Consider the following 25,010-nt stretch of genomic DNA (forward strand, 5'->3'; position numbering starts at 1 on the left):
CAGCCACTCCTCCCAGCTTTGTGTCATCAGTGAACTTTCTGAGGAGGCATCTGCTCCTTCATCCAAGTCACTGATGAATAAATTGAACAATTAAGTATATTGGTGTTTCTGGAGAAAACGAAAAAAAAATCTCCAACCAACACAAATCCTATCCCTGCTGGCATCCTTTCAAATTTTCATCTCTTCTAGTTGTATACTGCATCTCAGCTCTCCTCTCAGTGCTGCTGGTGGGACCAAAAGGGGTCCCTTGTGATATCTACACACATTTGAAATATTATCTAATATAGTCGGTGATGATGTCATTTAATGCTTTCTGATAAAAAAACCCCAAAACTGCAATGTAGATATCCATCTACCTTTACCCCTGTGGGCATGCTAATCAAAGCAGAAGTAAAATCACCAGCTTTGTGGGAGGCTTTCTCTGCCTCATCTTCTGATGCTATTGTGCTTGCTTGTTTTCTTAGTCTGATGGGAAATAACAAAACCAAGTAGTTTATCTTTGGATATTAAGTTTGCTGACAGCAGTGTCTGTGGATGGCTGAAACTGCATACAGACACTGCTAATGGGTGATCTTGTTGTTGACTATGAAACAATTCTCAAGCATATGTTCTAAAGAGCTTTCAGTTTTTCTTGAGAGATTCAAGAGAAAATCTGTAAATGTGAGATCCCTGTGCTGAGTGAGATTTCATTGGAAGAGGAGAGAGACAGAAGGCAGGTAAGCTGAATTTATGTGCTGTTGGGCACTCAGGACAAAGTAGAGGGTTTATCCACTGCTTGTAATAAACTAGAATAAGTGTGATTTCTCCCTGCTACTGTACTGTGAGGTCACCTCAAATTTCTTGTAATTTATAGTCAAACTGTATTAGATTAAATGCAAAAAAAATCCCACACTTATGGTTCTACAATATTTTTGAAGATAGATAAAACCTAATATGATAGTCATAGAATGATTTGGGTTGAAAGGAACCCTAAAGGTATTTTAGATTCAACCCCCCAGGACCCCAGCCTGGCATTGAACACATCTAGGGATGAGGCATCCGCAACTGCACTAGGCAACCTGTTCCAGTGCCTCACCATCTTCTAAGTAAGGAGTTTTTTCCTAATATCTAATCTAAGTCTACCCTCTTTAAAACCATTCCCCCTTGTCCTATCACTATCTGGTGGTGTAAAAAGTCACCCTCTCTCTTCAAAAGCCCACTTTAAATTCTGGAAGGCTTCTAGCAGTATCCCTGGAGCCTTCTGTTACCCAGTCTGAGCAGGCTCAGCTCCCAGCCTTTCACCCTAGGAGTGCTCCAGTCCTTCGCTGTCAGTGCAGTGCTTAGAAAAGCAAAGAGAAGCTTTTTCAGCCCAGTAGCACACGAGGGCTTTAGAGCAGTTGCTGGCTGTTTCACAATGTCATTATGTTTGCTTTTTGCCTGTGTGTTGACTCTTCATTCTGTGAATTCCCCACCTTGTGCTGACTTGTTTGTGTTTGAAATGTCAGTGCTTGTGCTTTTATTAATTTTCTTAAATTCTAGCCTGGTGACTGACGCTAATGACAGGAAATGATTAATGAATGGGACCTTGCTGAGAATGTGTCACATTCTCATGTTTGCATGGAGCTAATGACATGCTGCATTACTGGCTTTCATGCATTTTCTGCCACTTTAATTGTTGTAACGCTGAAGTTTGGTACTCGATCTGCAGTTACAGTTTGTAAATTTCAGCTCTTTGATGAAATGCTCCAGTGAGAACTGTCAGCAGCTGCTAATATGCTAATTGCTTTTGGAAAACTTTTTCCTTCACTACTTAATTATTTTTTTAAGATGTGATAGAACCTTAAAAAAATCTGTCCTGTCTTGTAAAGTTTTTTGAGAACCTTTGGTGGAAGAATTAAGACTGTATTACATGGAAAGGAAGAAAAAGGGGAGACTTCTGCAGGTTGCTCAGAGAAGGGAGATGTGGTGGGGAGTTGATGTTCCCTGAGGCATCTGAAGGCTGACCAAACTGTGGTGTCTCTGCTCTGGCCCCCCTTAAACTGCTCTGAACAGCTACAGTCAGTGACAAATTTTGCTTTACTTCAGGCTTGTAAGATGGGAAAGTTTTTCTATTTAAAAATACTGGTAGTTTGTGCTGAAGCTCTGAAGAGGATTTGAAATGGCCATAGTTGTACATCAGGTTGCTGGAGCTCTCAAAGAAAATCTGGACTGGGGTTTAGGTGTCACGGCTGGATCACAAAGTGGTGCTTCCTCCGGCCCAGGGCTTCCCTGTTTGATGCTGCTTTGCTGCCCCTATCTTGTAGCAATATTGGAAAAACCTGCCAGTGAGGTTTTGAGCCGACTCGTTTGGCAAGTGTGGGCCACACCTCCGCTCCTCGCAGCTGGAGCACAGCCCAGTCCTGCGCAAAGCTTGGATGAGCCCGTGGCAAACGGCGCTTGGCAGAGCGCGTCCGGGCACTCACCTTGCTCTGGGCTTCCCCACAAACAAGGTTTTCAGATTTTTCTGCAGGGACTGCAGGACATTCTCCCCATGTTCCATGAGGTGCTGCGGGGCCCATTTCCATCCAGAGTGCTGCCTTTTCTGGCTGCAGTGCTTTTCCAGAGGAAGGAGAGGAAGGACACTGGCTTCTATCACTGGCGGGTAAGAGGAGTCGTGGTGCTGGCTCTGAGATGGCATTCCTTGGCTGATGTGCTCAGCAGTGACTTCCTGTTGCTGCACGTATGGAAAACCTGTCCTGCATTCTGCAGGAATGAAAAAGTTTATTGCTATCCACCCTTTTCCCTTAATGATCGTGTTAATGGCTTTTATTAAATTTAGGGTCTGCCTGAGGAAATCCAGAGCAGATCTGTGTTTCCTTAGGTTTTGGGGAGCAGAATTGAGCTGATGTCAAGTACTTTTTTGGGGGGAGAGTCCAGAATACTGCACTTTTTATCAGTAGAGACAAAATCATGCTTATGTGGTTTCTTGCAAAATAGCCTTGACACAGTTGCCTTCTGTTCTGCTTTCTGTCTTACCTTCCAGGGATTAATGGTCCCAGGTAGACAAAGACTAATGATGGCTTCAGCTCCTGCTCATAATGCAGTGCAACCACAACAGATAAAGTGGTTTTGAGGTGTTTGTCCTTTAACTGGAGTGAAATAATTTCATTGTATAAGATGGTCAGGCTAATAACCTTAATTTTGAATTAAGTTAAATGTTTGTGAAGGAGCTTTTGACTGGAGATTTGATCTGTAAGCTGATCACCCTTGTCTTCTCCCATCACACCAGCCCCTCAATATATAATTTAAAATTGAGGTGACCCATTAATTGTCTCAAGACAACTTTCTGCTTGTATAGCTTTCTGCACTTCTGCTTGCTGTGTGATAGAAATAAACTTGTTGACCTTTTAATATTATTGTTTAGTACTTAGGAGATCAGGTTAGAAGAGGCTCATGTTAACCTCCTTTAACCTGTAAACCACTGAATATATTTTCCCTCGGGCACTCACTATTTAAATTTAAAAAAAAAAAAAAAACAACAACATTGCTTAACAAAATTTTGCTGGCTGTAGGGAGAGATTTTTGTATTGACTAATTGATAGCAATTGAGCGTGGGGTGGGGCAGCAGATCACCCTTTTGGCTTTGTAGGTAAATTTAACACAACAGACTGCTTTAATTTTCCAGAGGTTAGCATCAGATTCATTTCTAAGAGCAAACAACAATAGACTGACAGTGAACCCAGTGTTTGCCACTGCTGTTGTGTCACTGAGCTCCTGGCACTGCTCATGTCCTGGCTGGCTGTAAGTCCTGCCTGCCAGAAGAACATGGCTCTCAGGCTGGGTCTGTGAGTCTCCTGAGAGTTCCCAGGAAAGGCAGGGATTTGCTTTGGGGTTTAAAAGCAGACTTGTGACACTCTGGCCACAAAGAAGGGAATGGTGTGCAGCAGTGTTTCTTTGGGAGCAGGAGCAAGACTGGAGAAACTGCTCCTTTGGTAAGCTGAACATTTCTTTGAGCTGCCTAATTTTCCCAATAGCTGTGAACACAAAATGTGTCTGAGAAGTTGAGTTTCTATTTGGTATGGCAGCACTTTTGTAATGAATCTGGCAGGCTTATGGTGAGTCCTCTGCCTGCACTGAGACCTGTGGGGGTGGATCCCAGCACTCACTGCCCACTGTTTAAAGGCAGGTATCTTGGACGATGTGAAAGTAAAGATTCCTGGGTCCTGTAGCTGGGATGACTTGTTCCACAGTCACTTCCAGCTGCATCAGCATCTTCAGTTTAGACAAAAGGTACAGACAGTTGTTTGCATAGTTAAATATGTGAAAATTCAGCCTTGTACCCTCATTTTAGCATTTAAAGGGGACTTTTTTTTTTTTTTTTTTTTTTTTGCTTCAGGTGCACTCCTGAGCTCTGGAAAAGCAGTGATTCTGAAAAACCATTAAAATGCAAAGCAGAAGTTAGCTGCTTCTGTCAGTCACATATATTGGTCTGCTGCCATGCAGAGTGCTGCGGGCAGAGCTGCCATCAGTATTTGTTGCCCTTATGGATTTTTTTGCCTGATCATTCAGATAGGGCATATCTGATACTCCCATGCTTCATTACTCTGCAAGCTCACCTGGCAGCACGCTGTGACCTTGCTGTGCCTTTGCTAAAAGATAAGTAAAAAAGGCATATGAGGAAGTTCTGGCATAACTGATCACAAAGGCTTGGAAGCACAGTGACATTTCTGTTGAGCTGTGTGCCCTTAAATTATGATTTGGATGTGATAAATGTATCCTCATCTGTGTAAGGACTGGCTGCAAATCAAAGTGTTAGAGACCTTTGGAAAGGACATTCTTTTGAGCATGTAAGTAGATAATTGACAGATGGTGTGCAATAAAAGAAGGATAGGCTATCTTCATGGTGCTCTGCACTTGCTCTGATAGTGTCTGACTTCCAGGCAACAGCCATGAGATGTGAATGAAGATTGCTTTCACAGCCATGGGGGTATGATTATGTAGCTTCATGTCTCAACAAACAGAACAGTTGCAGGAACTTTAGGTAGTTGCTGTGAATAACAATTCACAATATTGAATTTCTATCCATAATCTATTCCCCAGCTTGATGAAGTAGAAAGATGGTCAGCCTTTGCCTGAGAAACTTCTGTCAGGAATTGAATAAAAGAAAGGTGTTTAGGAAAGGTTTAAAGATGTCAGAAACTAGCATCTGAAGGGTGGAAGTCACGGTGAAATTCCCTGTGAAGACGTCTTGTTCACAGAAAGAAATAAAGGAATGAATATCTTCAACATGTAATTTCTGCAAATAAGTCTCTTTAAGATTAGTAACGGTATAACTGGAGTTTATTTGCACAAATTTCATTTAGTACCTCCATGTCAGAAATCTTTGGTGACTTGTAGTTTTTGCTCTTTGCTTCTTGGTCAGGATGGATGGCACTTAATACAAAAATGTTCAGTATACTGTGTGTGCCTTGGTTTTATTGTGTTGTTCAAACCCTATTTTGCAACAGCTGGCAAGTATCTCCAAAAGATGAACAATAAGGAAGATTCACCAAGAATGTGGCTGCTTAACAAACATAGTATAATTTATCAGATGAGGAACATTCGAGAAGAGTTTAACAGTTCAGGATTCACTGGTTTCTGTCAGATCCCACTCAGTGATATGAAGGCTCTACATTTTTATATAATATTTCAAGAATCATAGAATTGAAGAGTGGTTTGGGTTGGAGGGGACCTTAAAGGTCATCTTGTTCCAACCCTCCTGTCATGGGGGAACACCTTCCACTAGACCACGTTTCTCAAAGCTCCTGCCTGGCCTTGAACACTTCCAGGACAGGAATGGTCAGTCACAGCTTCTCTGGGCAACCTCTTCCAGTGCCTCATTTGTCAATCTGCAGTATTTTGTTGTAAGTAAAGACTTTGTTTAATTCATTTGTAAGTGAATACTTAGCATATCTAAATTTAGCTATGGTCTCAGGCCAACCTAGTTGTAAATTGTGAACGTGAAGTAATGACTGTTTGTGAAAAGCATTTTAAAAATGTGATTTAACAATAGGAAAAGTTCTTAGCTGGCCAGGATTGTGTCATAACTGATGAAAATGAGGCAATATCCCATTCTGTTCCTGAGCCTTACACGATTACTTCTGTGCAGTCTCTGTACTAAATAATTTCAACCTGTTCTCTCTTGTCCCCTGCCCTCCTCCCACTTCTCCTTCATGATATTCTAGTCAGACTTTTTTTCCCACTTCACATCCTGGCACTACTATTACTTTCCAAAAATAGTGTCCCAGGAGCTTTCAAGAGTAAGGATTACATTTTTATCTGTGCTGGTAAAGTGTTGTGCATGTTTAGAATGCTGATACCAGTTAACACTCCAGAAAGAAAATGAATTTAAGTTTTGTCTTATCCAACTCAAACTGCCATGAGGTGTTTTGGCAAGCATTTTGGGTTTTTTTCTCATTGTAAACAGCATGTGCCTTTTATGACTTTAGACCCTGCTCTTAAGATTCTGGCCACACCTGCTTTTACTCAAGCATTCATGTGTCCTTTTCCAGTAGTCTTGAACGAGCTGTCATAAATGTGTTTGCGCAGCTTTAGCACTCAGCAAGAATGTACTAACAAAGCAATTAAAAACTGATCCATAATTAGAGGAGTCCCTAAATAGGGGACTTACTTTCTGAAGTCTGTGAGGAGTTACCCTGACATGGTTCTTGCATTGCCAAAAGGGAATTGAGTTTCCTTCTAGGTGCCTTTAGTCGTCCTCCAGGACACTGAAAATGCTCTGTGTGTTCCCAAACTGATTCAGTAATAGCTCATTTTGGGCTGGCTACTTCTGATCCATTTCTCTGGTCTAATCCTGGTGTGGTTACAGAGCAGGCATTGCGGTTGAACTAAAAGCTGAGCTTGTTTCTCTCTTTTCAGTGGGAAAAGCATCCTTACTACAACCTAACAGTAAAAGTCCTCCGAGCCAGAAACATCAAGGGCACAGATGTGTGTAAGTATTTACTCAAGGCACTATGAAAACATGTTGGTTCCTTGGTGCATACCTCTAGCCCAGAGAGCATTGTTAAGGGAGCCTCTTATCTACACATATTGCATTGCCTTTACATCTCAACAAAAGCTTCTCATGTAAAGCATTATATATATAGTATTAAGTATATTATCTGTATTTCAAAAGCTTTATGTGAGGCCAGTCTGCAGATTCAGCAGCTGCAGCTGTTCTTACTTTGCAGGATCAAGATCAAGTAAGTCCTGGGAATGTTTTGCTTCCGTGCTCCTTTACCTGTTCTACTGTGGCCCATTCTGTATTCCTTTCTCTGGATTCAGCCTTCTGGGTATGGCAAGTTTCACCCTTGATCCTGCTGAACAGTCTTCCTGAAACTGGAAGCAGAAATGTTCAATTCTAGCATTCAAATAGTAGTGCTATATTTCATGTACCTGCTTTGTTTGTCATTGCAGACTTTAAAGGAAGTAGGTGGTTGATTGATTCCAAGATAAACTGCTTTTTATCTGTTCCTGGTTTTGATAGTATGGTATATATTCCCTCCCATTTACACGCCTGTGTAAAGATCTCAGGGCTGTTTGGGGCATTTGGATCTTTAAAACTCATTTATATTAAATTACTTCAGAATAAATCAAGTAAGATAGTCTGCCTTAAGTTTATATCTGGCATCCAGCAGTGAACTCCTTGGAATGCCAAGTAGCTGTTCAGGGAAGAGAAGAGCCTCCTGAGAGGCTGAGGGCTGGAATCATGCTGTGAAGAGTTCTTTTCTATTCAGCTGTCTGTTCAGCTGAAGAATGGTCCCCATACTTGCATTGTTGGGGGGGCCCTAAATGGAAGAAAGAAGGGCTCTCAGACAATCATTTGTTTTCAGGGAATGGCAACAGCCCAGCTCCTGGCCTGACTAAACAAGGGTGCAGCAGTAGTGGATGTTGTGTCCCTGGACTTTAGTAGGCTCAGGCTCTTTCAGTGGTGCCCAGGGATAGGAGAGGGGGCAATAAGCCTGGTATCAGCAGTAATCTTTTTCTTAAAGTTGATCTTCCTCATTTTAAATACTAGTCTTTTTTATTAAGGGCTTTATGATTTTGATGAACCAGAAAAAAGAAGTATAGGCACCTAGTATTCAATTTGCTTCTGTTTAAAGACATTTGCTTCATTAAAGGCTTTTGCTTTAGAAGTCCAGCCTTAAATTGCACTTTTCTATGGTGCAGTGAGATCTAGAAAATCAGGAGCTCAGGGGAAAGAGTATGTTTGAATAAAGCTTTTCTGGTGCTTTTCTGTCTTGCTCTCTGCTGCAGTGTCCAAGGCAGACTGCTATGTGGAACTGAAGCTGCCCACTGCGTCTCCCCGTGTCTCCCAAACTCGGGTTGTTGACAACTCTGAGAACCCAGAATGGAATGAGAGTTTCCAGTATCGGATCCACAGCGCTGTCAAGGTAAGGACACTCTGTGGAGTGAGTTGGACTGCTTGTCTTTTTGTGCTGGCTTGCTTTTGATACTTCATTCAAAACCAAGGGCTCTTTATCACCCTCAAAACTGGTGTTGCTTGTGAGGTGTCAGTTGTCTTCAGCGGTACAAAGAGCTGTACCATGTATGTCCACTAATCCAAACTACTGTGGTAAACTGCTCTCTCAAGTAAATTGCAGCTAGAATTTCCCATAAACATCCTTGTGATGCATCTCAGGAAAGGGAAGTTATGGCGCTGCCTGGTGGAATTCAAGGAAATTCCTCGATTAGGCAAGCTTCTGTTTGATGTTTCCTTCTTCTTTCACAGGAACTAAATTTCTACTCACTGCCACGTAGTTCCTTCAGTCAAGTTTTGCCATCAGTTCTGATGATTGAGAAAACCAAATTCAAACTCTTGGGTAGAGACTGTGCATCTAATATCTGTGTAGGACTTAATACAGTATTTAACAAAGTCTTCAGATTGTCAGCATTCATTCTCAAAGCTGACACTAATGGTAGGGGGAAGGAAACTGTACTTTAAAAGATCAGTTTTAGTGGGTCACTTTTGCTTTGAATGGCATCCCTGGCTTTGGAATAAGGTGTCTATTAACAAGAAACTATCCTCCTCACCTTTCCACAATGGTTGGTGACAAATGTGGAATGGTAATTGACTTGACTGGTAAGAAAATTGAAAGCTAAACTTTAGGGTCTGGGATCTTTTTCTTTCCCTCCAGGCTCATGGGACCTCAGCTTGGTTACTGCTGGAGACTGCCAGCAAAATTCCAAGTTCAGTCTTGTCTCCTTGAGAACCAGTTGCTGCAAGGCTATTATTTGGGGGCCATATGTCCTCCCTGTATCTACTGCAGTTTCTCTTGAATTTACCATCTCTGAGACAGTGCTGAGCAGGAAGTGATTGGTCCCTATAATCCCTATAACATCCTGGACTAAATCATCATGAAAGAGTGGAAATTGCTGTTTCTTCCTCGGGCAAATCTGTGCCTGGAGCTGGTGCCCCATGAGTTCACCTGGGGTCTCGCTCTAGGTGGGAAGCTGAGAAAATGCTTTAGCTAAATGGTGTCAACTAGAAGAGTTTTTTGCTTAAATTTTTGCTTAACTTTTTTGTGCTGTAAGCCCTGCTGAAAATACTGAATTTTCCTTAGGATTGGGGAAGGGTATTGATCAATGCACAAAGTGTCCATCGTGTGCAGCTCCCCAGGTTTGTCAGTGTTTCTGCCCCTTCATCTCAGGCTGTGTGTTTCCTTCTGCCTTTAGAACATCCTGGAGCTGACCCTCTATGACAAGGATGTCCTTGTCAGTGACGAGCTCACCTCTGTTGTGTTTGATGTGGGCGGCATGAGGCCGGGGGAGCCCGTGCTGCACACCTTCAGCCTGGACGCCGAGGTGAGACCCTGCTCAGCTCATCCTGCACAGACCTGGCACTGCTGCTGCCTGGTTCATCCGTGTGGGAGCAGCCAGAATGTTTTAACAGTTTTTCATGAGACTTAGAGGAACATAAACTGGTTTTAAAATGAAAGAAAGGCATTTGCAGTCAGTAATCATTGTAGGGACTTATTTAGTTTGTCATCATCTGTTTGCAAAAAACAAGTTTATTGCTGCAAAGGTTACCTCTGTATCTGATAAATCAAAAGCCTAAGAGAAGCTTATTCTCCCTGGATTATGTACAGACCATTTAACCTCTGCTTCATGTAGATGGTATTGGTGATCAGCTGCTCTCAAGCCCTGTTCACCTGTTCATGGGCTTACAAGACAGCTTGTTTTACGTCAGTAAAAGCCACATCGCCAGACTGATCTATTTTGTAATGCCCCAAACACATTCCTACAATTTGTCTGGATTAAAGGTGAGCTCATGATGTGTTTTCTTGAGAAACTGGGCTGCAGTGCTGTTGGTGTGGTTAGAGGCAGACTAACTGGTGTGCGGTTCACAGGGAGGTGTTGGGCAGTGCCACAGGCACCCCGAATCACTTGTGATCATGGAAAGAATCTTGGTAATTCCATTGCTCCCAGTAGCTCTATCCATTTGCTGAATGCTTAAGTCATCTTGATCTGTAATTAAGAGACTGGAAATTTCAACTTCAGCAAAGAAAATTATCAAAAGAGCTTCTAGTTTGTTACCAGACCTAACATAGTTTTTAAAGTATCAAATATTTGCTGTATGCTATGGGAGGAGAAAAGACTCTGGCTAGAACAAAGTCTGTAGAGGACAAAGATAGCAAGGAGCTGCTGAAATAAGAAATGGGAAGAAGCCCAAAGCCTCGTGTAGAAGCTGCTTGCACAGATGATGTTGCAGTGGTTCTTGAGCCAGAGGAGGTTTTTTTTTCTTTCATTAGCAGAGTAATGGATCTAAGAGACAACTCTCACTTCTGTGCCCTTTTGTCTTCAAATGTAGATGTGTCTGGTCATGCAGGACCTGTCCAGCACAAGAGGAGTATTGAAAGGTTAAAGGCTACATTTAGCCATTTCAAAATTTAGCTAGAGCTTTTATAAGAGGAACAAACCCATTTATTTTAACAGGAGGTTACTGTTACTATGTAACAGGAGAAAAGCTTAATCTCTTGGAAAAATGTCTCTTAATTATATATTCAGCATCACCAATATCCAACTTTTGTTTTCAAAGGCTAATGAAGAGCTGGATGTAGAGTTTTTCTTGGAGAAATGGTGAGTCTTACCTGAAGAGCTGATTGCACTTGTGCTCTGCAGATATGTTGTCAGCTGTTTTTTCTGTGTGGGGATAGACTTGCTCATAAAAAGGATAATACTTTATAGTTCTCTGTGGTGATTGAGTTGATTCACTGATGGCTGACCAAAATTATCCTTAATTACTCCAGTCACCAAAATTTTTGGGGTAAAAAAGAAATAAAATTTTGCTGGACTTCATGGGACGTAAGTGAACGCTCTCTGGATTAGTTATTTGGGAGTGGAAAGTTTTCAGTTAACCTTGCAAAATACACAAAGGTATGCTTTATCTATCTGGTAGTCTATCTTCAGCTTTCTCGAGGTTATCAAAATTACTGGGATGGGGAGATCTTATAGCACATGCTTATATTTGCAGACAATTTTCCCCCCATTTTTCCAAGCCCCCATTGTTTTGTGAAGGGAAATACACTTGCTGTTTCTCTGGATCTCCCACACTGAGGATGTTTTCATCCCACTGCTTGTTCAGCCAATTAGTAAAGTAGGATGAAGCAAAATTAAAACCAGTTGTCATTTGCAACAAACCTCTTGCTTTCACAGCTCAGATGCCCCTGCAGAAGTATTGACCAACGGGGTCCTTGTGGTGAGTACATGGAAGCCAGAATCATGTGTGTTGTGATTTACTCCTCAAGATGAGTTTTTAGTAGAAAGAGGAGAAGGATTTTTGAGTATTATGGTCCTACTTCCAAATAGCTCCTCTTCTCTCCAAGGTCTGCCTCTCTCTTTTTCATTTGTTGATTTAAAAATCTTCCTCAATTTTTAACCTTGATGCCAACTTACAGAAAGCTGCGGTTTTTTGTTTGGAGGTGTTTGTTTGCTTTTCCCTGTAAGGTTGCCATCAAATTTGTAAAATATGTCTTTAGCAGGCAAATGAGTCTTAAAGATTGTACTGTGCTTTCCAGACTAGATGCTGTCTGGGAAGAGTCCCTCTTCTTGTTTTAACACATATTATTTCTAAGCTTTTATCAATGCCATTATTAAGTAGGGGACCACTCCCTGTTTTTTTGTTAATCAATCTAAGAAAATCAGTGTGCTGTACATTAAAAATAAGTGTTACTGCCTTTTTTCTCCCTTGGAAGAAAAGGGACTGGAGTAATGTTTTTTTGTAAGGAGAGAAGGATTATGGTTGAAATTATGGTTGAAATGTAGAGTTTTAACTTTTATTCCCCTGAAATACTGGTGGCATTTAACAGCACAGTTCTGAAAACTATTTCATAGGAAGGAACCTTTTGTGTTCCAGTTTCCCTTAGCAAGTCAGTCTTAATTCAAGCAGTGGACCAGTTTCTTATCTCTTAGGGCAATGGTGTCAAAATCAATCTCTCATCTACTGTCCTAGAGGGTAAGCTGATGGCTGAATGGTGGGAGAGACTAAATTTCATGAGGACATAGACAAGCTGGGACAGAAATTTATGAAGTGCTTTCTTGGATCTAGACAGGTTCTGAGTAGATACTCATACATACATTTGAAAAAGGTAAAAAAACCAGAAAAACCCCAGGTGTTCATAACCTGTATCTGTGAAGTACTGCTTGTAAAAAACCCCAGTTCTTGGAATAGAAAGGATGGTTTTTATTTTGAAACAAAAGCTAATAATCCTGTCCTACTGAAACAAAATTTGGTTTTTATTTGAAATAACAAAACAATGCCTGATTTTTTTTTTGACAGTTTGCAACTGTAAACCTACAGCTAATATAGTAATTGAATTGAACTTCAAACAAAGAGGTGAACTAAAAATTGTGTGACCAGAGCTAGTTTCTTTTTTTCACAGGTTCATCCTTGCTTGTGTCTGCAAGGCACTGTCAACAAAGAGGAAAATGCAAAAGAAAAACAGCAAGGTAGGGGTGCCTGGAGAGTTTAAGTCAGGACTACTCTTCAACATGTTTGCTCCTTGAGAGAGAGGGGAGACCTGATTCTCTGTCTATACAGTGCATTTTAATTTACTGACTGCAAAATTGGCTTTTAAAGTAAATTTTTCTTTTACTTTCAATAATTAATAAGATTGGGTATTTTCTACTGGTTACCACAATAGAATCTTTGCTTGTGTACTGATGGTCTCAGCTGCACTTGATAAGTACTTGATTTTCAACAAATGGCCCCTGTGGTCTAAACTTCTTTTTCTAATGCACAGGATGCTGTGAGGTCACGGTGTCTGTCCCAGGGGCATATCAAAAGCAGCTGTCTATTCCTTGGACACCAGACAATGAGAAGGATTATGGAACCTCATTTGTCTTCCATGTGGATAAAGAAATGTGTTCAGAATTGCAAGTGGAGCTGCAGCAAACCATATCTGTCCTTCAGGTAAGCATCCATGCTGATTCCACAAGGCTTACAGAGAGATAAGTTTTTCTTGATTGTTGTTTTTTACACACTTTTTTTTGTTTTAAAAGTGTCAGGCTGTGCATTGGATCTTTGACATTGTGTAAGGAGCTACTGGACAGAAATCCCAACTATTTCCTGACAAGCTTTAATTTGCTCTGCTTTTAAAGTTTTGTTAAAATTACATACTTTCTTATTTCATATTTTGTTTTATGTGTAATGCTACTGCCTTTTTTTGGTATCTTTTCCAAATCTTGCTTGGAAGATGGAAATGCAAGTTGGTTTGTAAGTTTTGTGACACATGCCAAAACAAAACTATTTGTGGGGGAAATTTTGTACTTGAAGATTTTTAAATTATGGCAGACAGGTATATTAAAAAAAAACCCCAATAGCAATAAACAAAACACCCTAAAACTAAACCAAACAACAACAACAACGAAACTATTTGAGTGAAAGAAATACCTCTGCAAAGACCTGCCAAACTGAAAGCAGAATGCCCTCAAAATCCTTGGACATTTGATAAATATTTAGCTATAGTTATATTAAGACTTGTTTGCTGTTTCAATGTATGAAAGTCCTATTTTATTAAACTTTTTTTCTGTGAATCTCACGTAAGATTTTGTTTTTATTAGGATGGCGTGAACCCTGATATCGAAAAGCACACTACAGTTCTGGGACTGGGGGCTGTACCAGTTAATTCCCTTCCTATTGGAGAAAGAGTTGATAGAATAATTTCTTTGGGAGAGGTAATGTCAATATTTTGCTCTTGCTTTAACGTGCATGAGATAACCTTTTCCTCCATTGCCTCTAGGTGTTTGGAAAGTTAGGCAACATGAGATTGATTCTCAGGAGTGCTGTTTTCTTGGATGTCTTAGAATGAAGTAATGAGATTACTCAGTGCAATTCTTCTTAATGTGTTTTCATGGTCGGGTCTTGCAAAATGAAGTATAAAGTTCATCACTTTCTGAAGCAAAAAGTCTTTTCAGGGTGTGGAAGAAAAGTATCAGGAGGAGGAAAAGGGCAAGACACATGGGGAAGAAAGAATTCATAACTTCTGTTTTGCAGTTCCACCTGTGTAATTGCTGTCAACTTCAAGATGTGTTCTCTCTTTTCACAGGGAAAAAGTTTGGATATGAGTTTGAAAACTGAAGAGAGGTGAGTGGGAACCTCACTTGAAAACCAGGAAAGGTCTTTATTCTCATATAAAGGAACTGAGTGACTCTCCTTGCTGCTCTGGGGAGCTGTGTTCAGTCCATTGATCTCTTGGGATAGATTAAAGAAAAATATATTTGATAGGCTTTTTTGATCATTTTTGGAAGGCTGTGACTCTTTACTTTGCAGATATTACCTATTGGACTGGTGGCAATCCTGCTGACACGTGTACAAATTTTGTGTAACTAAGACTTAAATGTAAAATAGCTGTTGATGTACATATTAAGTAATTTTGTCATGCACAGGTATGCCAGAATATATGAAGTGATGTAATGACAGATAGGAAAGGACATATGTGTGTGAAGAACTTGAACTATAAAATAGATGAAGGCTGCAAGAAAGGAGTAAAAAGAGAAAAAAAACCCATAAAACCAAGAAGTTGACTTGTAAGTTGATAGGGTCATTTGGTATCCAGTCATCAGCTGAAGATCCTGCTCCTGTCTTACAGCCTCATAACAAGTTCATTGGTATTCTGTTGCCTCCTCCTGCTTCTTAAGTTCAGAATCTTCTGTTTTAAAATCCCCCTTCCCCTCATTTCGTGTTCACATGTTGATACAGTGATGTCAGTTGCTCCTCTTACAGTCTTCTTCACTTACAAAGAATCTTTTCTTCTTTTGTGAAATTCCTGAAGCTTAATCTGAGTACTGTTTGACAGAAGCTTCAAAATTAAACATTAAAGGAGAAATACAATACAGAGAATTTAGTTTTTAATTCCAAGAGGTGTTATACAAAATAGCTGATGTATGCACTAAAATTTCATCTGATCCAGTTCAGTCCTGCACCTAGATTGTATGTTCACAAAAATTGCATTTCCATACTGATTGCAAATCCTCCAAAATTTCAAAGCTTTTTTTCCTTAACTTCTATTTCAGCACTTGGGATCTTGATATACGTCTGGGTTTTGATCTCTGTAAAGAGGAGAGAGAATTTTTGGACAGAAGGAAGAAAATAGTTTCTGAGGCACTGAGGAAGACTCTTTGCTTAAAAGGATCCCCTCCAAAAGATGAGGTATTGAGCACAGTCCTGTAGTGAGATTGGTGAAATTCTTTAGGCTTGGTTGATAATTAGGCAATGTAGGAATCCTTGTTTGTAACCAACAAGAAACACAATTTGCATTCACTATGGTGTGAGACAGATCTCTGGTGCGTTTCACTTCTGAAGTCTAAATGTTTTTATATTTCTTTAATTTTGAGGGGGGGGGTATGTGTATTTTGGAGCACAAATGTTGAAGTTTCAGCCTGCATGTACTTTGCTTTGGGCTTGGAATTGTGATGAGAAATTTTGTTTCAGAATGTTTAAAGTGAAACTCACTTTTTTAATTGCTTATTTGAGGAAACTTACATCTACATATTCTAATACCTTGCTTAGTGGTATTTGGCTGCTGTTACAAGACTAATTGCCTCTTACATGTGAATTATATGAAAGTAAATGTGTGATAACATACATAACAATTTTGGTAAGTGACTGTCCCTAAGATGACCCTGCTATGCTTTATAGTAAGCAATATATTTCAATCACAAAATGGAGAAGGAAGTTCAGCTTGAAATCAAACCCAAAATTACTTGTAATGTAGATAGAAATAAAGGTTTACATCTCTGTTTTTTGTTAGTTTATATCTCTATTTTGTGTCTCTGTTAGAGTTTATATCTCTATTTTTTATCTTCTATTTTTTGTCCAAATGAGACTGGAATGGGGTTAGCTCTGTAATTTGTTGGCCATCACAAGCCTGTGACTCCTGAGTGTGCTGTCTGCAGGTTCCAGTTGTAGCAGTGCTGGGCTCTGGAGGTGGGATGAGAGCACTGACCTCCTTCTATGGCAGCCTTGCTGGGCTGCAGCAGCTGGGCCTTCTGGATGCTGCCATGTACCTCTGTGGGATTTCTGGCTCCACCTGGTAAGCTACGTGCAGTTTTGATTCAGAAACTAAGGGGTGAAATGGTAGTGTTGATGCAAAATAAGGCCAAAATTACATTTGTGCCATCTGTAGGCAGACAGCAAATCAAGTGTTTTACCAGTTTTCACCTGTGAGTTCTGCTGGGGATCCTGAACAGTCCAAGACACCCAGTATCATGTCCAACCCATACAGCTACTGGCTAAAATTATGAATCTGCTGCTTGTGACAGTCTGACAGTTGAATATTACAATGTTTTTTATGAATAAAACTGCTGAGTAGTAACTCAGACCACTGACTTAAAGCCCTCCTCATTCCCCTACTCTTGCCAAGAAGATAACTGAGGTGGTGCAAGTCACTGGAAGCACATCCATGCAGGCCACCACGTCATCCCCTTCCAAAATGGCATAGAGGCAGAAGAGAGGCATAGCCCTGTCTTGCCCTTTGGGGGACTGGAGCAATGTGCTGAAATATCAGATGTGGCTAGAATGTTTCAGTCGCTCAGTTCTTGGAGTTTGTGGTGAAGTCATCCCTTGTTTTTGTGGAATTATTTCACAGAGGAGTTGTGCAACCTGACAGTGTGATCCTTCCTTCCAAGCTTCGTGTGCTGAATTAACTCCTCTGTACCTAGTTCTCCTGCCCCTTCTGATTCAGAGACACTTCCAAACAAATGTAGGCATCTGTTTGCACAGATAGCCAATGGTCCAAACTAGCTTCTCCTTCCATCAGACCTGTGTTCTGGTAAAGGCCACAGCCTCTATTGCTCCCTTGCCATCAGCCAGCACATGGTGCTTGTTTTGTTGGGAGTTAACAAATGTGTATGGGCTAGTTCATGGGTGCTGGCAGAGGATGCTTGGAACATCTTTGCAAGGCAGCTAGCAGTCAGAGTAAAGATGTCCTATAGGTGTCAGGGTTTTCAGTGCAATTCAGAGCTCAGAGATCTTTTATTTATGTAATCTTCACTCTTTTAGCTAGACTTCTCAAGTGCTGCAGCAGTAATTATAACTAGCTAAAACTGTTGTTTATACAAAGGTCTTTATTACTGGTGACATTAATAAAAGCATTTTCAGGTGTTTATCAACACTGTATCGAGATCCTGACTGGTCACAGAAGGACCTTCAAGATGCAATCAGAAGAGCTCAGGACTCTGTGTCCAGCAGCAAAGCAGGGGCATTTTCCCCAGAAAAACTGAAAAACTATTTCCAGGAGCTGAACGCAATGGAGATCACGGGACGGAAGGTTTCCTTTACAGATTTGTGGGGCCTCATTGTGGAATATTTCCTACAACAAGAGGTAAAAGAATTCATGTTTGGATGGGTACTGCTGTTTGTCCTTCAAGTGGGAACTCTACCGACCCACGTGTTTAGTGTCAAGAAACCAATTACTCTCCATCTTTGTATAGGCAGTGCTGTGGAATAAACATAGTGTCTTCTTTAGTAAAGAATTTCTAACTCATATGGATCAGTGGTACAGAAAAATGCAGTGTTTATTTGGAATGACTGTTGTTAAAATAATAGCTTTTGTACTGGGCAGGTTAAGCCTGGCAGAATGGAGTTATTGTGCAGTATTTTCTATGTAATTGAGATTGAAAATCAGAGGAATTGCTAGTTTATTATTAACATTAAATATTCTAAATACACAGCTACAGAAATATTTTGGACAAATCTGACCATATACCTGGACAGTGGAGAGGAAAAAGGACTTTGAATTAGTAGTGTTAGAATAGTAGTGTTGTTAATCAGAAATGCTAAGCAACAGCTACCAATTATCAAGCTATGGGTACAGAATTTACCTGACTTAAGTGGGCTCCTCCTTCCTTGCTTGTGACCAGGAAGATCCATCAAAGCTATCTGATCAGCAAGAAGCAGTGAGATGGGCCCAGAACCCTTATCCTATCTATGCAGCTGTCAATGTGAGACCCAATATGAGCAGTGGTGACTTTGCAGGTATGAACATGGAAATTTGTTTTTCTTTGCTGAAGTCCATACATTTATTTCATTTATCCAGTTGCTTGGGTAGTGAGCAGATGATAACAGGAAATATGGCTCAAGCAGCAGCTGGTAGTGCAAGAGGCAGTAGGAAACCAATTGACAAAGCATTATCATCCTCATAGCAAATGTCTTCTTCGTGGCTAAAATGGAGAAATGAGATTCAGAACTGTTGGCCACTCCACACGTTGTGCTAGAAACTGCCTGAAATTTTCAGGAGCTGAGAATATTCCTGTAATACATGTGTCTCTGTCTGAATCAAAGAATTAGAGGCCTTGGTGATAAGGAAACCACTTTCTTCCATAGTCTTAGATAAAAAATATGTATAGGAATCATGTAAAATGATGGACTGGCCACCTTATAATATGCATCATCAAAATTGTATGTTTTGGTGGTCTGAGTTCTTACAGTAAAAATATGAAAAGTAGTCTCTCATTGAAACTTTAAATATGATGCAACAGGTGGGGATAGATGAGTGAGACAGGAACACAAATGTTTGTGTCCACCTGTGTACCACAAGGGGACTTGTTTGCTTTATTCTGAGGAGTGTCTGTGTATAGCAGTGAATTCAATTTAATCCAACCTGCCAGAGCTCAAGAAGGATTTGGATAATGCTTGCAGATGCATGCTGAGTTTTGTCAGGTTGATCTATGCAGGCCCAGGAGTTGGACTGGATGACCCTTATTTTTCAAGTCTTTGTGGAAATCTTCCAAGCATGAGGAGGCACTTGGCTAAGCAAACAGTGAAGTCTGACGCAGCGGGGCAATCGGGTTTTCAAGCCAGTACTGTAGTGGTTCCTGGGAGATGATTCGTAGTGCAGAGAAAAGCTGGAAAAAATAATGTGGCTTCCATTTGGTTGGAAAAGGGAGCCATCAAAGTGGTTTAAATTAAAAGTAAAATAGGCAGGTTGTTCCCATAGTAACAAAAGTCAAGATGGAGCGAGATGGAATGGAAGCCCTCACAAGAGTTTTTGTTAATAATATGTACATAGGAACTAGAGTAGAGGGGCAGAGAAATCCATAGTGATTGTGAAAAGTGGGGGGAGAGTCCCTTCTGTCTCCCCTGTGTGAACAGATATCAGATAAATATTTTCCCTCATGTTTACTCTGAGATGAGTCAATATCCTGTTGGCTTGTTCTTAGAATGGTGTGAGTTCACTCCCTATGAAGTTGGATTTCGCAAATACGGAGCTTTTGTTCGAACAGAGAATTTTGACAGCGAGTTCTTCATGGGACGGCTTGTCCAGAAACATCCAGAGCCCAGGATTTGTTTTCTACAAGGTATGATCTTATGATAATGATTAAATTATCACATAAGGAGATGGAAAAGAACTTTGCTGCTTTGGGGACTTATGAACTGAAGTCCATGCCTTTTTTCCCTTCCAAAAGGGCTTGAAGAAGTGAAGCATGTCAATGTTTCCCCAGAGCTTTAGGTTCATAGTTGGTTCACACTGTTATATTCTGATGTCCTGAAGTCTGCAAGATTATATAGCTGCCTGTCAAAAATTGCTTGTCTACTGTTGGTCTTCCTGTTCTCTTACTGCCTTTTCCATGCTTTTCTCTGGGAAAATGTTCTGCATTATATTGTAACATCAGAATTTGCCACATGATTAAATCCAAGGTTTTAACTCAAACTGTTAGAATTGTAAGGAATCAAGTGACAGCCCTCTGCCATGAAAAATGTCAGGTGAATTATAGGCCTTTTGGTTCCATTACAAACCTTTTGAGTGTTAAATTCTTCTGCATTTTTCCTGCAGGAATGTGGGGCAGTGCCTTTGCTGCAAGCTTGGATGATATCTGCCTGAAGGTGGTTGGTATAGGACTGAGCTTTCTAGATTCTTTCAAAGATGTTATCAAAGTTGTAGGTAAGAACATACATAAAAATACTTGGATTTTTCAAAAGATGGCTGATTTTCTAGTGATCACAAATAATATGATGCAAAAATGTGCTGTTTGTAGTTCTCAAGATTAGCACAAAGGGTGGATTGGGACAGATCTCTTTTATTGTGTTTTATTCCCTTTGGTCACTCTTATAGCGAAGATAAATTGTTTCTTTAGTACACTTCCTCTTCTTTTAAAAAGAATTGGTATCTGACTTAGACTAAATTTGGGCTAGTTCTGAGAGCTGTCTTAAACACATATTAAAGTGCAGGCATCATAATCCTGAGAAGAGGAAGGATAGAAGCTGGATTGCTAAGCAGGAGATGGAAAAAAAGAGACTTTCAGTTTCCCCCACAGTCTGCTTTTTGTAGTATCAGATAAGCTGGTTGTGTGCTTATTCATTGATCTCCATTTGCTCATTACAGAGAAAAGTGTTTTAGAGGCTGGGACTTGTTCATGTGCAGAGTTAGGGCCTTATAGTAACTAGTGGATGAAGAGATTTTTTTTTCTCTGCCTTTCCAGCCCCGGTTGCCCCAGAACACCCCAACCTTTTTGTTTTGTGTAGTTACAAATGCCACTGTGTGTGGTTGACTGGTGTCTTGTGTGACAGAAATGGTTGTCACTTGGTAGCAAGGGTTTCTTTGTGTGGGTTTGAAATTAATATGGGCAATGCTTTATGAGTAATGCTTTCCCTGTTAAACGGGCTAGGAAATCACCCACATGTGGAATATGCATCTCATTTAAATTTCATTACAATACCCTTATTAGGGGACAAATTCAGCCTTAGGACAACTGGTTAAATATTGTACAAAAAGGCCTGAATGAAATGTTGTAGCTGGCATTTTCTGCATCCTTCTGTGCCTTCTGCAGATGACTGCCAAAGATTGCATCTCCGAGACCCAGCACGGCTGAAGACTCGCTTGGTTATACCTGGGGGCCCCTTGTTACAGATTTTTCAGGATTTCTTCATGTCCCGGGTCACATGTGGAGAAACCTTCAACTTCATGAAGGGATTGTATCTTCATAAAGATTATGTTAACATCAAGAAATTTGTGACTTGGAGAGGTAAAGGAGTTTATGTGTCTCTGACTATCAAAAATATTAACACACTATATAATATCCAATGTCATGGAACATTAGTGAGCTTGACTTTGTTCTGCTGAAGCCAGGGCATATGTCCCTTCTTACACCATAGCAAAAATTTTGATCCACTGTATTTGTTCTGTCATATAAGGCAAGCTGATCATCCGATCTTATAGGTCTGTCTCAGATGAAAGTGCATGTTGGAATGTCTTTTTTCTTCTTGTAACAATAATATGAGCTTTGTCTAATTCTTCTGCCAATGCAGGTGTACTGAGTCAATCTAGTCACTTGTGTTACTTGGAGTGTCTTACAGGGACTCACCTGGATGCATTTCCCAACCAGCTGACTCCCATGGAAGAGAGCTTGTATTTGGTGGATGGTGGCTTTTCCATCAACTCTCCCTTTCCTTTGGTACTTCAGCCAGAGAGGGATGTGGATGTTATCCTGTCATTCAATTTTTCCTGGGAAGCTCCATTTGAGGTGAGAGATGTAGCTGAGCATCATTACATGAACATAAAAGCATAGAATCATACTCGGTGGTAGCAGATCAGTTGAACCTGAATACAAACACTAAACAAATGAAAATAAATCCTTATGCCTTTCATGGAATCACAGAATGGTTTGGGTTGGAAGGCACATTAGGATAATCTCATTTCAACCCTGCTGTCATGGGTGGGGACACTTTCCATGAGATAAGTTTGCTTAAAGTCCTATCTCCCCTGGCCTTGAACACTTCCAGGTGTGGGGAGTCCACAGCTTCTCTGGGCAACCTGTGCCAGTGTCTCACCACCTTCACAGTGAAGGGTTTCTTCCAAATATCTAATCTACACCTACCCTCCTTCAGATTAGGGCTGTTTCCCCCTTGTCCTATCACTACATGCCCTGGAGAAAAGTCACTCCCCAGCTCCTGTAAGCCTCCTGTGGTACTGGAAGGTGTAGCAAGGTCTCCCTGGTGCCTTCTCCTCTCCATGCTGAACAGCCCCACCTCTCTTGGCCTGTCTTCCTGTGGAAAGACATTTCAAAGGTTATTTTGCTATGCTTTTTTTTTTCCTGTGAAGGTCATGAGAAAATAGGAAGTTGACAACTGTAAGATGATTAAAACATTTTCAGAAACCTAAACAGATTAAATAAAATAAGACTATTTGTTTGGCCCGTAAGTTCATTGTTACTTAGATATGTGCTTCTAAAGAAAGAGTGGCTATTGGTGATTTTCTTCACACAAACAAGTTATTTTCTGTACATACAAGTGTTTATTATTAACTGCAGAAAAGTCAAGGTGAATAGATTTAGAGTAGGAAAGCATAAAAAGTTTCAGCTGCAATCTGTTGATATTTGTTGCAGTTCTGCTCTTCATTCTTCTGTATTACCAGCTAGAGAAATTGTGTCTGCTGATTTGAAGCTGAGTTTCTGTCACTTCCTTTTTTTTTTTAATGAATGTCTCTTTCCCTTGGAGGATTGTGGTTAGACGACCTTAGAAGTGCTGCTGGTGTTCTATTGCAATTATCTTTTTCCTCTGATTACAGGTTCTAGAGCTGACTCAGAAATACTGTGAGGAGCGGGAAATTCCTTTTCCTAAAATCAAATTTAGTGAGGAAGATGAAAAGAAGCCAAAAGAGTGTTACATGTTTGTGGATGATGATAATCCAAAGGCTCCAATTGTACTCCATTTCCCACTGGTGAATGACACCTTCCAGAAATACAAAGCTCCAGGTAAGCAAGCTGCATCTTAAAGCACTCTTTAACAATTCTTTGGGTGTGCTGATGGGGAAAATTCAGTGAATCAATGTATTCTTTTTAATATTACTCTGTAATTGTCAAATTGTTATTTACATTTAAAGCAGAATCAGTTTCCACTAGTTTTTTGAAGGGCAGGATGAGAGAAGATGCTCACAACACCCCTTCCCCCACAAAAGTGTTTGCAGTAAACTACTTTGATGTTCATCTTTTAAGACTGGTATTTAAATTTAAGGGGCAAGATGCTCCCAGGGCCAGTGGAACTTGAGGGTTGTCTTTCATTTTAGTGCAGAGCAGCACTTCCAGGGAAAATTGAGCTTTATATTCCTTATTTTGAGCATAATAATCAAAGATGAACTTAACAATTTATCACAATGGAAATGTATTTTAATACTGTATTTTGGAGCCAAGTGGAAATAGAAAAAGAATACTTTGCCCCTTTAGCTTTCAAATATTTTGGAAGGAGCTGATATCTCTGAGGAGGAACTTTGGGGAAAAGTTAAGTTTCAACAGAATTATCTCTGATATCCTCCTGGAAGAATTCAACTGAAATGATTCTACCACAGCAGAGGGTTTTTTTGTGATTTTTTTTCTTTTCTTTCCTTTCTTGCTGCAGGAGTTGAACGTGAGTCAGAAGAGGAGAAGTCCTTTGGTGACTTTATCATTGAGTCGAGCGATTCCCCTTACCGTACCCTGAACTTCACCTTTGAGCCCTATGATTTCAGCAGGCTGGTGGAAGTGAATCGCTACAACGTTCTGAACAACAAGGACACTCTCCTCAAGACCCTGAGCTTGGCTCTGCAGAGGAGGAAGTTGAAGAAAGCCACCAATAAGTCCAATACCTGAGCTGTTTCCCAGGCTGAGGGTGCAGAGAGGCTGCAGTGTACCAAAGCCATGAGGTCCAAGGCAGAATAGTGATGGTGAATGGCTGGGAATTCTCTTCCTGAGAAGGGAATAGTGCATCTGACACTGGAAACTCCTTCCAGGCTGTGTGCTCTGATGAAAACCCAAGGGATTTACAGTACAACGTGGATGTTGCATCCTTGTGTTGGGAAGAGTGAGGAATGCCCAGCTCAGTATCTCAAATCCCAGTGGCTGATTCCAGATGATTTGAGAGGTCTGTACAAACCATTTGAGCATCTGGAGAGAAAGCTTTCAGACTTCACTGGGTAATGCACCTCTTTTTTTGTCAAAGGTGTGCTGGTGTTTGAGGAAACAAGAGGAAACAGATTCCTTCTGTACTTTTATCTCTTGCTTCTGAACCTCCCTTCATGAACTTTTACAACTTATGTCATCATAAGAACTCCACACATAAAAAATGACACACTGAGAGAGGAAATGGCTCCTCTGGCTTTCACCTTGCTGCTGGCTGATGCCCATGTGCTTTCAAGACTAAACAGTCATTACCTGCTTCCCAATTTGCCATTCATAGTTTCAATTTCCTTCCTACCCTTCTCAAGGATTTTAATGGCTTTTAGTCTCCCAGAAATTCTATACAGAGTATCTTATATTGGTAAAAAATTTGTTTGGTAAACAAGGAAATAAATGGTTTTTTATAATTAACAATAAAAACACATTGTGGGATTTTGTTACTCCTTCCTATAGTTTGATCATCATGAGATGGTGAAACTATGATGAAAATGCCATAAATCTCTGCTTTCTTTTTCTGTGTAAGAGGAAGGAAGGCTCCTTTGAAAGGTTTGAATTAGATATTTTTTCCTTTCTCTTCAGCTTGTAATTCACCCAAGCCTTTGTTGAAGGAATTTTTGCATCTATATATTTTAGAAGCATCAGTAATC

The 25,010-nt window shown here is 40.5% G+C and overlaps 1 protein-coding gene across 1 annotated transcript; it reads left to right on the forward strand.

Moving 5' to 3' along the window:
* Positions 1-2,509: 2,509 nt before the first annotated feature.
* Positions 2,510-24,658, forward strand: PLA2G4F (phospholipase A2 group IVF; the record flags this gene model as incomplete). The annotated part of the gene is made up of 20 exons (XM_084207222.1): positions 2,510-2,620; positions 6,877-6,949; positions 8,254-8,390; positions 9,673-9,801; positions 11,036-11,076; positions 11,653-11,695; positions 12,879-12,945; positions 13,239-13,408; positions 14,059-14,172; positions 14,544-14,581; positions 15,511-15,646; positions 16,393-16,529; positions 17,597-17,819; positions 18,358-18,472; positions 19,657-19,794; positions 20,271-20,378; positions 21,265-21,459; positions 21,791-21,957; positions 23,001-23,187; positions 23,828-24,658. 20 exons carry the CDS (start codon positions 2,510-2,512, stop codon positions 24,055-24,057), a joined length of 2,559 nt encoding a protein of 852 aa, XP_084063348.1. The 3' UTR covers positions 24,058-24,658.
* Positions 24,659-25,010: the final 352 nt, after the last annotated feature.

The sequence above is a fragment of the Fringilla coelebs genome, assembly GCF_963513975.1.
Source record: "Fringilla coelebs genome assembly, chromosome: 6".
In the NCBI taxonomy this organism is placed as follows: domain Eukaryota; kingdom Metazoa; phylum Chordata; class Aves; order Passeriformes; family Fringillidae; genus Fringilla; species Fringilla coelebs.